The following is a 15,118-nucleotide window of genomic DNA, read 5'->3' as shown; positions in this document are numbered from 1 at the left end:
TTTAGTAAACATGGACGTAAATTAATTTTACAACCATATATATATAGGCTGATTTGAATGTGTTTATACCAACACTGCAGCTATGGTGGATCCACCGACAGTTAGGACCCTGGAGAACCACACCCCTGCGGCACCAATCAGCCGCTGACAACATGAAAACATTCTCGCTTGGACACCCTGGCTGGAGCTGTCCTGCCACGTCCCATGTTGAGGCAGAGGAGGAAGTCTTATCTCCTAGATCAGACTGCTAGCTCTGTGAGAACAAGCATGTGTCTTTGTCACTCATCCTCTCAAACCCAGCACAGTGCGAGGCGCTGAGGCACTCACTGGTTCATTGTTAAGGCTCATTTTCCGAGCCACACAATAAACAGAATTACGTGAGAGAAAATGTTCTTTGGAAACTGACCCTCTCTCAAACCTGCTGCCCGCTTTCTCTCTGTCCATTCCTTGACCAAAAGGGAGAAGCAAAAGTCTGTGCTCTCTGCTTTCATTTCCTTCCTATCCACTCCCCCTCCACACACACACACACACACACACACACACACATTTCTCAGCATCTCTCTCCATCTCCCAAACAAAACAACACTTCTCAATGGTTTTTTCTCTCTCCTTAGCCCCTCTGGCCTCTGCTGCATCAGAAACTGCTTGCCAAGTTCCTGGAAATGAGCTTTCTCCAGAGCTCCACTCAGGATCCATCTCACGAAGGCAAGAAGAGCCACATACCTAGGATTCATTCTCCATAGCAAGAGATCCAAATTCTTGGCTCTGGACCTTACAAGCTAGAGTGGGGAGGGAGTCCAAGCCAGTTAAAAATAAAAACTTTCCACAAGAAAGGAAAAGGAGCATGGGAAGGCTGAGGAAGGAGGAGGAATGCTATCCAGAGAGTCGGAGAATTTAAAAATACACTGTAGGGCAGTGTGGGAAGATGAGGAGTTTGCATCTCCCCACAACTTGGGCACCGGCAGGGTGCTGGTGGGGTACCTCGAAGCCCAAGGTGACAGGAGGAACCCCCAAGCGAACTGGTAGGACGTGGGGGGACTGAGGAGGTAGGAGAAGTGGAGGCCAGACAGGACCGGTGCCCTTGAGGGGCGGCTGAGAGGGGGAAGGGGTTCACCCTTGGAGGCTTGGATCAGGGGGAGCACGCCCAGCGCATCACCTGCCCAATCATCCAGAGAAGTCTGCCTGATTCTCGGGCCAGGTCCTACGCCCTCAGAGGCCCACTCCAGGCTGCATGGGTCCTGGGGGCATAGGAGGGAGACGGGGAGGAGATCAGGAGAGGCGGGCAGGAGGGGGCCTCCAGGACCGGAGGAGCGGGAGAGGAACAGAGGGCGTTGGCCCCACCCACTTGAGCCGGGGAAACCTACTGAGCTCCCAGGTGGGGTCCCCAGTGCTCTGAGACCAGAGGTGGGAGGCACACCTGGGCCCCTTCTGTTCCGTTGAGCCTAAGCCCCACCCCCAACACTCCCAGGGCCTTTTCCAGTCCTGTGTGTCCTAAGCATAGGGCCCGCCCACTGCCCAAACCCCACCCCTGCTTAGGCCCCGCCCTCCATAGCTAAGGCCTTTTCCACCTTTTCTTCTTTTCTCCTCCTCTTTTTTATTATTATGGTTCTGTTTTGCCTTCCATCTGTTGTTTCATCTCTATTTTTATTTTTACATTCTTTCTAACATATCTGTTAATTTCTTAGTATAATTTTATTTTTCACTTTGTTATTGTTCTCCCCCCCCCCTTGTTTTTTGGCTGCTCCAGGCAGCTTGTGGGATCTTGGTTCATGAGCCAGGGGTCTGGCCAAAGATCCTGCAGTGGGAGCTCCGAGTCCGAACCACTGGACTAATAGAGAACCTCAGATTCCAGGGAACATTCATCGGAGTGGGGTCTCCCAGAGGTCCTCATCTCAGCACCAAGACCCAGCTCTACCCAACAGCCTACAAACTCCAGTGTTGGAAGCTTCAGGCCAAACAACCAGTAAGACAGGAAAACAATCCCACTCGTCAAAAAAACAAAAAAATGAGATGGCAAAAAAATATGTCACAGATGAAGGAACAAGGTAAAAACCTATAAGACCAAATAAATGAAGAAGAAATAGGCAATCTCCCTGAAAAAGAATTCAGAGTAATGATAGTAAAGATGATCCAGAATCTCAGAAATAGAATGGAGGCATGGACTGAGAAAATACAAGAAATGTTTAAGAAAGCTGTAGAAGAAGTAAAGAACAAGCAAACACAGATGAACAACACAATAACTGAAATGAAAAATACACTAGAAGGAATCAGTAACAGAATATAACTGAGGCACAGGAACGAAAAAGTGAGCTGGAAGACAAAAGTGTGGAAGTACCTGCCAAGGAGCAGAATAAAGAAAAAGAATGAAAAGAATTGAAGACAATCTCAGACACCGCTGGGACAACACTAAATGCACCAACATTCAAATTATAGGGGTCCCAGAAGAAGAGAAAAAGAACGGGTCTGAGGAAATATTTGAAGAGATTATAGTGGAAAACTTCCCTAACATGGGAAAGGAAATAGTCACGCAAGTCCAAGAAGCACAGAGAGTCCCATACAGGATAAACCCCAAAAGAAACACATCAAACCACATATTTATCAAACTAACAAAAATTAAATTCAAAGAAAAAATATTAAAAGGGAAAAACAAAAAATAACATACAAAGGAAATCCCATAAGGTTATCAGCTGACTTTTCAGCAGAAACTCTGCAGGCCATAGGGAGTGGCAGGATATACTTTAAGTGCTGAAAGAGGAAAACCTACAACCAAGATTACTCTACCCAGCAAGGATCTCATTCAGATTCAATGGAGAAATCAAAAGCTTTTCAGACAAGCCAAAGCTAAGAGAATTCAGCACCACCAAACCAGCTTTACAACAAATGCTAAAGAAACTTTTCTAGGTAGGAAACACAAGAGAAGAAAAAGACCCACAAAAACAAACCCAAAACAATTAAGAAAATGGTAATAGGAACATACATATCGATAATAACCTTGAACATAAATGGACTGAATGCCCCAACCAAAAGACACAGACTGGCTAAATGGATACAAAAACAAGACCCATATATATGCCTGTCTACAAGACACCCACTTCAGACCTATGGACACATACAGACTGGAAGTGAAGGAATGGAAAAAGATATTCCATGCAAATGGAAATCACAAGAAAGCTGGAGTAGCAATACGCATATCAGATAAAATAGACGTTAAAATAAAGACTGTCACAAGAGATAAGGAAGGACACTATGTAATGATCAAGGGATCAATCCAAGAAGAAGATATAACAATTATAAATGTTTAGGCACCTAACATAGGGTGCATAAACCCACCTCAAGACATAAGGCCAATGCTAACAACCATGAAAGGAGAAATTGACAGTAACACAATAATAGTAGGGGACTTTAACACCCCACTTAAACCAATGGACAGATCATCCAAACAGAAAATAAATAAGGAAACACAAGCTTTAGATGACACAATAGACCAGATAGATTTAATTGATATTTATAGAACATTCCACCCTAAGTTGCAGAATACACTTCTCAAGTAGACACAGAACATTCTCCAGGATACATCACCTCTTGGGTCACAAATCAAGCCTTGGTAAATTTTAAAAAATTGAAATCATCAAGCATCTTTTCTGACAACAATGCTATGAGACTGGAAATCAATTACAGGAAAAATACTGTAAAAACCACAAATACATGGAGGCTAAACAGTGAGCTACTAAATAACCAAGAGATCACTGAGGAAATCAAAGAAGAAATAAAAAAATACACAGAAACAAATGACAACGAAAACATCATGACCCAAAACCTATGGAACACAAAAGCAGTTCTAAGAGGGAAGTTTATAGCAATTCAATCTCACCTCAAGAAACAAGAAAAATCTCAAGTAAACAATCTAACCCTCGACCTAAAGGAATTAGAGAAAGAAGAACAAAAATACCCCAAAGTTAGCAGAAGGAAAGAAATCATAAAGATCAGATCAGAAATAAATGAAAAGAAATGAAGGAAACGATAGCAAACATCAATAAAAATAAAAGCTGGTTCTTTGAGAAGATAAACAAAATTGATAAACCATTAGCCAGACTCATCAAGAAAAAAGGGGAGAGGACGCAAATCAATAAAATTAGTAAAGAAAAAGGAGAAATCACAACTGACACCACAGAAATACAAAGGATTATAAGACACTACTACAAACTATATGCCAATAAAATGGACAACCACGAAGAAATGGACAAATTCTTGGAAAGGTACAATTTTACAAGACTGAACCAGGAAAAATTAGAAAATATAAACAGACTTATCCCAAGTAATTAAATTGAAACTGTAATTAAAACTCTTCCAACAAACAAAAGTCCAGGACCAGATGGCTTCACAGGAGAATTCTATCAAACATTTAGAGAAGACCTAAAACTGATTCTTCTCAAACTCTTCCAAAAAATTGCAGGGGAAGGAACACTCCCAAATTCATGCTACAAAGCTACCATCACCCTGATACCAAAACCAGAAAAAGATATTACAAAAAAGAAAATTATAGACCAATATCACTGATGAACATAGACACAAAAATTCTGAACAAAATACTAGCAAACAGAAGCCAACAACACATTAAAAGGGTCATACACCATGATCAGCTGGGATTTATCCCAGGGATGAAGGATTCTTCAAAATATGTGAATCAATCAATGTGATACACCATATTAACAAATTGAAGAATAAAAACCACATGATCATCTCAATAGATGCAGAAAAAGCTTTTGACAAAATTCAACACCTCTTTATGATAAAAACCCTCCAGAAAATGGGCACAGAGGGAACCTACCTCAACATAATAAAGGCCACATATTACAAACCCACAGCAAACATCATACTCAGTGGTGAAAAACTGAAAGCATTTCTATTAAGATCTGGAACAAGACAAGGATGTCTACTCTCACCACTCTTATTCAACATAGTTTTGGAAGACCTAGTCACAGCAATCAGAGAAGAAAAAGAAATAAAAGGAATACAAATGGGAAAAGAAGAAATAAAACTGTCACTGTCTGCAGATGACATGATACTATACACAGAAAATCCTAAAGATGCCACCAAAAAACTACTAGAACTAATCAATGAATTTGGTAAGGTTGCAGGATACAAAATAAATGCACAGAAATCTCTGGTATTCCTATACACTAACAACAAAAAAATCAGAAAGAGAAATTAAAGAAACAATCCCATTTACCATCACAACAAAAAGAATAAAATACCTAGGAATAAACCTACCTAAGGAGGCGAAAGACTGTTACTCAGAAAACTATAAAACACTGATGAAAGAAATCAAAGATGACATAAACAGATGGAGAAATACACCATGTTCTTGGATTGGAAGAATCAATATTGTCAAAATGACTACACTACCCAAAGCAATTTACAGAGTCAATGCAATCCCTATCAAATTACCAATGGCATTCTTTAGAGAATTAGAAAAAATTTTACAGTTTGTATGGAAACACAAAAGACCCTGAACAGCCAAAGCAAACTTGAGAAAGAAAAACGGAGCCGGAGGAATCAGGCTCCTTGACTTCAAACTATACTACAAAGCTACAGTAATCAAGATAGTATGGTACTGGCATAAAAACAAAAATATAGATCAATGGTACAGGATAGAAAGCCTAGAGATAAACCCACACACATATGGCCACCTAATTTATGACAAGGGAGGCAAGAACATACAATGGAGAAAAGGCAGCCTCTTCAATAAGTGGTGCTGGGAAAACTGGACAGCTACATGTAATAGAATGAAATTAGGGCTTCCCTGGTGGCGCAGTGGTTGAGAGTCCACCTGTCGATGCAGGGGACACGGGGTCATGCCCCGGTCTGTGAAGGTCCCACATGCCACGGAGCGACTGGGCCTGTGAGCCATGGCCGCTGAGCCTGCGCTTCCGGAGCCTGTGTTTCACAACGGGAGAGGCCACAACAGTGAGAGGCCCGTGTATCGCAAAAAAAAAAAAGAATGAAATTAGAACACTCCCTAATACCATACACAAAAATAAACTCCAAATGGATTAAAGACCTAAATGTAAGACCAGACACTATAAAACTCTTAGAGGAAAACACAGGGAAAACATTCTTTGACATAAACCACAGCAAGATCTTTTTCCACCCACCTCCTAGAGTAATGAAAATAAAAATAAACAAACGGGAACTAATTAAACGTAAAAGCTTTTGCACAGCAAAGGAAACCATAAACAAAATGAAAAGCCAACCCTCAGAATGGGAGAAAATATTTGCAAATGAAACAATGGAAGTAGGATCAATCTCCAAAATATACAAACAGCTCATGGAGCTCAATATCAAAAAAACAAACAATCCAATTTAAAAATGCATGGAAGACCTAAATAGACATTTCACCAAAGAAGACATACAGATGGCTAAGAGGCAAATGAAAAGATGCTCAACATCACTAATTATCAGAGAAATGCAAATCCAAACTACAATGAGGTATCACCTCACACCAGTCATAATGGCCATCATCAAAAAATCTAGAAACAGTAAATGCTGGAAAGGGTGTAGTGTAAAGGGAACCCTCCTGCACTGTTGGTGGGAATGTAAGTTGATACAGCCACTACAGAGAACAGCATGGAGGTTCCTTAAAAAACTAAAAATAGAACTACCATATGACCCAGCAATCCCACTACTGGGCATATACCCTGAGAAAACCATAATTCAAAGAGAGACATGTACCACAGTGTTCACTGCAGCACTATTTACAATAGCCAGGACATGGAAGCAACCTAAATGTCCATCGACAGATGAATGGATAAAGAAGATGTGGCACATATATACAATGGAATATTACTCAGCCATAAAAAGGAACGAAACTGAGTTATTTGTAATAAGGTGGATGGACCTAGAGTCTGTCATACGAGTGAAGTAAGTCAGAAAGAGAAAAACAAATACCATATGCTAACGCATCTATATGGAATCTAAAAACAACAACAACAACAAAATGGTACTGATGAACATAGTGGCAGGGCAGTAACAAAGACGTAGACATAGAGAATGGACTTGAGGACGCGGAGGGGAGGGGGAAGCCTTGGTGAAGTGAGAGTAGCACGGACATATATACACTACCAAATGTAAAATAGATAGCTAGTGGGAAGCAGCAGCATAGCACAGGGAGAGCAGCTCCGTGCTTTGTGATGACCTAGAGGGGTGGGATAGGGAGGAAGGCTCAAGACAGAGGGGATATGGGGATGTATGTATGCACGTGGCTGATTCACTTTGTTGTGCGACAGAGGCTAGCGCAGTATTGTGAAGCAGTTATACTCCAATAAAGATATATTTAAAAAAATACAGTGTATCCCTCTGAGAGTTCATTTTCTAGGTTTCCATGTAATATTCCAAATTAGCTTTTTCCAAGGAGCTTCAAAATTTTGACAAACGCTCCATAATTCCTACGATACATTGTGTGATCTGGCGGCGGATGAAGAGATGAAAAGGGAAGAGAGCAGAGAAGAAAAATGACCGGAGAACCCAACTTGGAAGAGCCCTTTCCAAATGCACAGGGCACAGCACCAGCCAGGTAAGCTAAGGGCACAAGCTGCTAGGGGCTTACGGGCTTCTGCAAAGTCACAGTGGGTCATGTCACGACTGCACGGCTGCTAAATCGTGTGACTAAAAATTGTGTTTATGATCAGAACAGGGTCCCAAAAGAGTCTGCCTGCTAGACTGCTTGAATGTTTTTCAACAAGGGCCCTATTGGCATTTGGGGCAGGATAACTCTTTACTATAAGGGACTGTTTTGCTCCTTGTAGGACATTTAGCATCCCTAGAATCTGGCCACTAAATGCCAGTGGCACGTCCCTGTCATAAATGACAATCCAGGACAGCCAGGGACATTTCCAAACACTTCTTTGCAAGGGATTCAGTGCATACGACCTCCTGTTGAGAATAGCTTTTGAGCTTTCTGTGAAATTACCAATCTGTGTGTTGTGTAGACTTCAAAAACAGCAACAAATCTGTTGGGGAACAAATCAAGTTCTATTCTCAATGGCAAGGTTCGAAGCCTAGGAGGGTGGCTGCTGTGCTGAGTAAGACGTCCTCATGGGAGCTGCCTAACACTTGGCTCGCGGCTCAAGCATCTGACGCCACAGGGTGGCAGGCAGTCATCCTGCCTCTGCAGGCCGGGCCACAGCTCTGGCCTCCCATGTGCCTGAAAGTGTTGGGCTTGGGCGAATTCTCACCAGTGTTTAGAAATCCCTTACGTGTGACGGAATCACCCTCTGGGCTACCACTTTATGAAAGGAGGTGCTCTTCTGCCACTTCCTCGCTAACGGGAATGAAGAGAACCATAGAATTTTACGGTCCCAAAAGATTTTAAGAGATCACGTACAGGTGGGAGAAGTGGTGCACAGAGAGGGAAGCAGTTCGCCACTAGTCCCACAGCAAAAACAACCAGAATAGTTTATGTCCATAAAGTGCTGTAGCACGCGGTCAGTACTCCATAACTGTTACCCGCTAGGATTATTATTCCAACATCCCAGGAAGTCCAGCCATTGCTTTAGGTAGTATTTCCCTGGAAGGCAGGAACTCCACCTACTAGGTTCCTGCTTAATACTCTCAAGTCAAGAACAAGTCCATATGGTTTCTGTCAAAGTCCAAGAGGATGGCCATGAAATGAAATCAAGATTCTTGTTCACAAGCCCAGAATCCCTTCCTTTGGCATTATGGAGGGCCACGAAGAGACTACATGCTCCCATTACCATGCATATAGTAAAACACAGAGTGCTAGCAGTGGAAAGGAAGCTGAAGCCTACCTGGCTCACAAGCTTTGTAGAAGGGAAGTCAATCAAACCAAGAGTTGGGCAGGTGGGTAGGTGAGCCAAAGGTCTTTATCCTTGCCCAGGACCCATGCCAGAGATGGACTTGATAGTGTGACAGGAAGTCATGGAGTAGAAAGGAAGAGAGGCCTGGTGTCTAGGATGCTTTTGTACAGAAGAGGCAGGTGTAATACTGGGGACAGATGGTGGCTGAGACCATTCCACGACCCTTGACCCTCAGCACAGATGCCCTCCTGTCCCTGCTCCATCCCTCATGTTCATCTCAAGATGACCTATCTCAAGATCACTGGCCCATCTGTGAAATAAGAAAGCTAATATAGAACTCTTATTTCTAAAGCATTAATGCACTCAACGTTTTCAAAGCACCCTTAAGAACCGATCCTGGCCCTTAAGGAGTTAAGTGTTCCAGCAGGAGAGAGAAGGCACAGGCAAACCCATCTACTACACCTACACGGTGAGTGTCATGTGAAAAGCGTAGTCATGTTCCCCCAGGCCTGCTCTTCAGAACACCAGTTCCAAAAGATACCATGCCTGGAAAAAGGTTTCCAGGGCCAAATGATTTAATAATTTGGAAGTGGGACTACCCTGGTGGTCCAGTGGTTAAGACTCTGTGCTCCCAATGCAGGGGGCCTGGGTTTGATCCCTGGTCAGGGAACTAGACCCCGCATGCCACAACTAAAGATCCCGTATACCACAACTACAGATCCGTGCGCCGCAATTAAGACCCAGCGCAGCCAAATAAATAAATAAATAATTTAAAAAAATAATAATTTGGAAGTGCTGTTACCCCCACCCATTTTAGAAGACATAGTACAAATTAATGCGCTAAAGGCATTAAGATATCTTGCAGTAAAATCGTATTCATGCTGATTAAAAACCCAATGATTCTCAAACTCATTTGACTACTAAAGCCTACCAACATCCCATGGCAACAATATTCTACTGAACGTAACTTGCCAGACTCCAACTGGGGTGATCAGGAATGGGTCTGAAGGAGGAGGAAACATTTTGAATGGACCCAAAAGACGAGTAGGGTTTTATCAGGCCCAGGTGGAGGGGGGATATGAATCCATCGACTCAGCAGACACTTGCTGAGCACTTCCTATGAGCAAGGCCAACCCTTGGTGCCACGCAGACATGCAGACCTTAAAGCCCTGATCTCTGCTTCAGGGCAGAGTGAAGGGCACTGGCTCTGATTTGACAAAAAGCATCTTTTGTTTGGGGAATAGGAGGCACGTGGCCAGGGTAAAGCAGACATGAAAACGGGAAGAAAGAATAAGGGTGGAGCCAGACAATGTAGGCCTAAGTATGCAAAGAAAAAGGAGCTCTCAGATGTGTTGTTTACCAGGTCACCTCTTCCATGTTAACAGCACTGGCCCAGGCAGTAATGTTCATTTCCCTCTGCCATGGCTGGTAGAGAAACCCCAGGCAAGCCTCTCCCTTCTCTGGGTCTCAGTTTCCTCATCTATAAAATGACTGGACTGACTAAGTTCTCCAAGGCTCCTTGCAGCAGCACCAAAGACAGCACATACTAGCACTTAAGGGGAGGGAGGCTATGGGGACAGGAGAATAGCTACCGGTTTGGATGTGTCAACAGGCTTGCAGGAAAATGAGCAGAGGAAAAACAAAGCTAGCTCCACTTCCACTCAGGGCTCAGTCCCCATCCACCCGATATCTCAGATTGTGGTTCTCAAACTAGAAGAATAAATGTAGCACACTTTCCAACAGTCAATTTTGTTCAAAAAATTGAGGAAAGTAAATTTAATTTTTGTACTAAGACTGGGAGATATTGTAGACTAGCATGCAATATTCCCAATGTATTTTAAAGATTTTTTTAAATGAGGACTTAATAGAAATATCTGCCCTATGCTGGCGTTTTGTCTTATGGCCCCAGAGTCCCTGGAGGTGTTCATTCACACTTGGAGGGAACATTCGACTGGGGAACCCAGAGCCTTTGCTATCTAAGTCTTGTAGAGACAGAAGCCTACTTATCCTGATTAAAGCTATGCCAAAGAGGCTGGAACTCACCATTAGACTGGTCTTCCCCATAGTTCTTATGGGATGGTGCATACAAGAACATCAAAGCAAAGACATACAGGTTCCACATGCCATAGATGCCGGTAAAAAAGGCACTGTTCACTTGGACCGTGACGCCGCCCCACTTCCAATGGCCTTCAGTCACCTACAGGATAAAGGAGTGACATTCAATTGGAACCAAGAAGAAACAACTCCAACATAGGAACCAACTAACACGAACACCAAGTCTCTTCCATATATGTGAAAGTGAAGGGCCATGTAAGATTCCATCTTTTAATCTGAATCATACTAGTATGAATTTAAGGTTAACTGAGGGTTCACTATGTGTCAGGCACAAAGTCAGTGGTTCTCATCTTGGCTGCATCAGCATCAGCTGGGTAGTGTCTCTTCCTAAAACAGCAGCACATAATTATCCCTAATTTAATGAAACGGCATTTGAGTCTTAACGCTCATCTACAATTATAGTTCCTCCTCCGCTACCTGTCTTCCCAGCTGGATGTAAACTCCCTGCAGGCAGAGACCAGTTCTGGTTTGTTTTCTGCCGTATCTTCAGCACCTGATATACCACAGGGTTGGTTAAATAAACAAATGGGTCCTCGGAGTGAGTAGTTTTCCTGAGTGGGGCAGTATGGAGAAGCAGAAGGACACAGGTTTGAAGTCAAAGACCTGGATTCAAGTCCAGGCTCTACCACTCACTTTCTGTTTAATGTAAGAGAAGTAGGATTAAGACTCTAAACTTCAGTTTTCTGAAGTGCAAAACAAAAACTTGCAGGGTTACTAAGGAGAATTAAGTAAAAATATTTCTAGAAATTTCCTGGCACACAGCAAACACTCAAAAAATCTTATTTCATAATGTCACCCTATGTAAGTCACTCACGAAGGTAATTACGAAGCTTTCATATGCTTTACAATTTGGCAAGAACGTTTTGGGGCTGGTTTTGTCTATGTTAATGACTTGGTAATTGTTTTAAGGGCTGATGACATATGGATTGCACTAAGAACTGTCAAGAAAACTGCTGAGCAGAGGAACTAATAATTTGTGCCAGCTCTGAGATCAATGAAATGATTTTGACCACTTCTGCTTGCTCCAGGAAATCTTAAATGGGAGTAAAAGAAAGTATTGGACTGATGTTCTTGTGATGAGGCTGGGTTATATAAACCATATCTAGGAGCCCCTCCTTCTAGGAGCTAAAGTGTAAGATGGCAAGCTACCTCTAAATGTTAATGACTTAAACAAGCAGGTTGATTTCACCTCCTGTTTATGAGGCAATGGGTCTATATTCATTTGGTACCCTCTGTATAACCCATGACACACAGGGGCCCCAGGCAGAATAAAGCTATAAGGACAGGTATTTCCTTCTGAAAGACCTAGAGTGTCAGTTAACCAGGTTAATGGATTATAGACTTGCCAGTTTTAGTTTGGCCTTGTTAATACATAATTTTCATTTTTGTGATTCATAAACAAACCACCACCACTAACTCTTATTTACTTTGGGAATTATATGACATGCTCAGGAAAGTTTTTATGGCAAAGAAGGATTTCATAACCATCAATGATTTTAGAAAAATGTACCAGCATTCAAGCTATTTAGGACTGCTTCTTAGAGACATCTCCAAATGTCACTCTTCTTACTTTTAAGTACAGAATATCCTAACTTTATAAAAATTACAATACTTAGAGCATACTTAAGATGATTTTTAATGCATATAATGGAAGGGGAGAAGTAGCCTTAAGATAGTTTTTGGAAATCCATGTACCTGCTCTCATAACAAAGGGAACTCTTCTTTATGTGATCAAGGAGGGGAAATGAGGCTGGGAGAGCTAAAGGTAATGTGGAGTAAGGCAGTTCTTATTTTCTTCTACTCTGTTAAGGCAGTGGGCCCCTCAGCTAGGGGAAGGGCCTGCAGGAGAGCCTGCTTCCCATAATATAAGCTGGGAATACTCAGTATTGACAACTTTGCTGAAATTGATTCTTGCTGGGACTGGCATAACTGATCCATCTACGGAAACACCTCCCTGCATGTCTGGTACACAATGGCGCGCTACAGACAGATATTTGTTGAATCAATACGGGCAAAAGCACAGGGATGAGTGCAAGAATGCCAGCACAAATACAGGGAGGTAGAAAGGGTGTACAGAAAGAGTCACTTTTAGGAAATATCTAAGAAATAAAAAAATATTGCAGTCCATAGTAAACCAAAATAATTACACTTAAAAGTAAAAGGAGTAGTCAATGACCTAATGAGTAGTCAATAGGTCAAATCATTTAAATAGTGCTCTCTACTATATTCCTTTATTATCACTTAAAACAAATCGTCAACGTAGATATTAACAAAGCTAAGACTTGTAGAAATAATAACAAGGATAATGATAGTTAACGTTTATTCAGTGCTAATGATGTGTCAGGCACTATACTAAGAACTATACGTGGAAGATATCATTTAGTCTTAATAACACTTCTATGAGGTAGGCAGGTAATATCTCCACTCAAGTGGTGGTAAACTGTGACACAGAGTATCTTGCCCAGGATTGCTCAGCCAGAAAGTTGTGGCTCTAACCCACCAGAAAGGTGGGTGTTCTTAACCATTATACAACACAAGAGTAGGAATATTATCTTAAATAGGATGAGTCTCTTAGTTAGAGAGACTAAGAGGCAACTATTAGGTCAGATTTCCTTTGAAATTCACTTAATTGAGCACAATATTTATACAGTATGTGTGTGTATATATATATAAACACATATACATACACAGGTTTTTATATTCAAATCTGTAATTATATGAACTATGTATCCCAGATGTAGTAATGTTTGGTATATAACAAACTAGATATATATATGCAAAATACAGTTTTACAGTAGAAGCACTGAAATGAGATGCTTATACTATGAGGGATGCATTGGAACCAGGACTGGCTGAGGAAACAGTAGATTCAAGCCCCCGTCCCATGCTTGCTTTGGGACACCTGCACTTGTTTAAAATGCAGTTGCAGAATTACCCATACTATTTGATTTGTAATCTCTAAATGCATTACTTCCTGCTGAGGGCAAGGAGTTGAATTTGCATAAACGGACTGTATACATAATGTCACTCTACTGTTTGGAGACCCCATTGTGCTTTCCCCTCTTCTCTCTCAATTACTCATGCCTGAGACATCCTGAGCTCCGAGTACATTCCCACCAATATGTACCACAATAAGCAGCCTCAACAGAGCAGGCCTTGTAAATCCAAAATCTTATTAATGGCAAGGCAAAGAGGTGACAGTCACTCCCTTTAAACTTCCAGAGAGAAAAATCAGGTAGCCCCAACCAAAAAAACAGAAAAAAAGAAAAGAATCTCCCCTCTGCCTGAAGTCTTAATTCTAAAAGTCCCCGTTTTTCCTGATTTCACATTTGAACAATTTACTTTTGTGTGAAACCACCCAATTATACCCCTGTAGCCAAGTGAAGGTCAAATCCCTTTACACCCAGTAGTCTTGACAACCAACATTCCACTTTACAACGAGATTTCCAAATCCCAGACACAGGCTCTCTTACTGGAAACATTTCCTCTGTAAGTAACAGAATGAAGTGATCACATACAAAAAAAGAACTGGGGAAGGCTCTCTGGGAGTTTGCTGCACGTGGCTCGACCTAAATGTCAGGCACCTGGAATCCCCTTAGTGAAGGTCAGTGACCATCTTTCCTGCATTGCACTTCTGTTCCCTACTGCCTGCCATCCCTAAATGGAATGCTTCTTTGTTTTCCAGAGGGAAGGGGCTAAAATACCAGACTGTGACGTGCCATCACTTGGTTGCTATGACTGAGGCCATTTAAATGGCAGGCATTAAAAGACTGCACCTCAGTACCCAACTACAAAGCCTCAAGGTCACTGCATTCCACAGCTTCCGTCGGCCTTTCATTCCTGGCCTCAGAGCTTCAATATCCTGGAGAGATCCCTTCGCATTATATTTCATGAGGCTTAAATGCAAGCTCTCCCAGCAAGCCTGAGAGTATAATGGGAGTTTTAATACATTCCTTTTACCTAAGGCTGGGATCTATTTCAGAAAGTTACCCAATAGGTTTTCTTTCAGGTGAGCTCATTGCTGAGACATTCCAAAATGACATTAAAAAATAAATCCTCTGATGATTGTATTAATACAGTACCTGGGACACTGAGAGTTATGCCTGAAAACGTCTTAGATATCTATAAATAAACCTTAAAAAAAAAATAACCCAGCAGGAGGACTGTAAAGAGCTAATGGAATCCAA

The 15,118-nt window shown here is 41.9% G+C and overlaps 1 protein-coding gene across 5 annotated transcripts in view; it reads right to left on the bottom strand.

Moving 5' to 3' along the window:
* WLS (Wnt ligand secretion mediator) overlaps nucleotides 1-15,118 on the bottom strand; it is a 105,710-nt gene that overhangs the window by 6,417 nt on the left and 84,175 nt on the right. For all 5 annotated transcript variants that reach the window (XM_019919546.3, XM_019919544.3, XM_019919547.3 and 2 more), the window contains one exon: nucleotides 10,860-11,013. In XM_019919546.3, the coding sequence (XP_019775105.1) occupies nucleotides 10,860-11,013 (154 nt within the window). The remainder of the gene's footprint in view (nucleotides 1-10,859; nucleotides 11,014-15,118) is intronic.

This window comes from Tursiops truncatus, chromosome 1, assembly GCF_011762595.2.
Source record: "Tursiops truncatus isolate mTurTru1 chromosome 1, mTurTru1.mat.Y, whole genome shotgun sequence".
NCBI lineage: Eukaryota > Metazoa > Chordata > Mammalia > Artiodactyla > Delphinidae > Tursiops > Tursiops truncatus.
The sequence above is the reverse complement of the archived record's forward strand: the minus strand, read 5'-3'. Positions and strand labels throughout refer to the sequence as shown.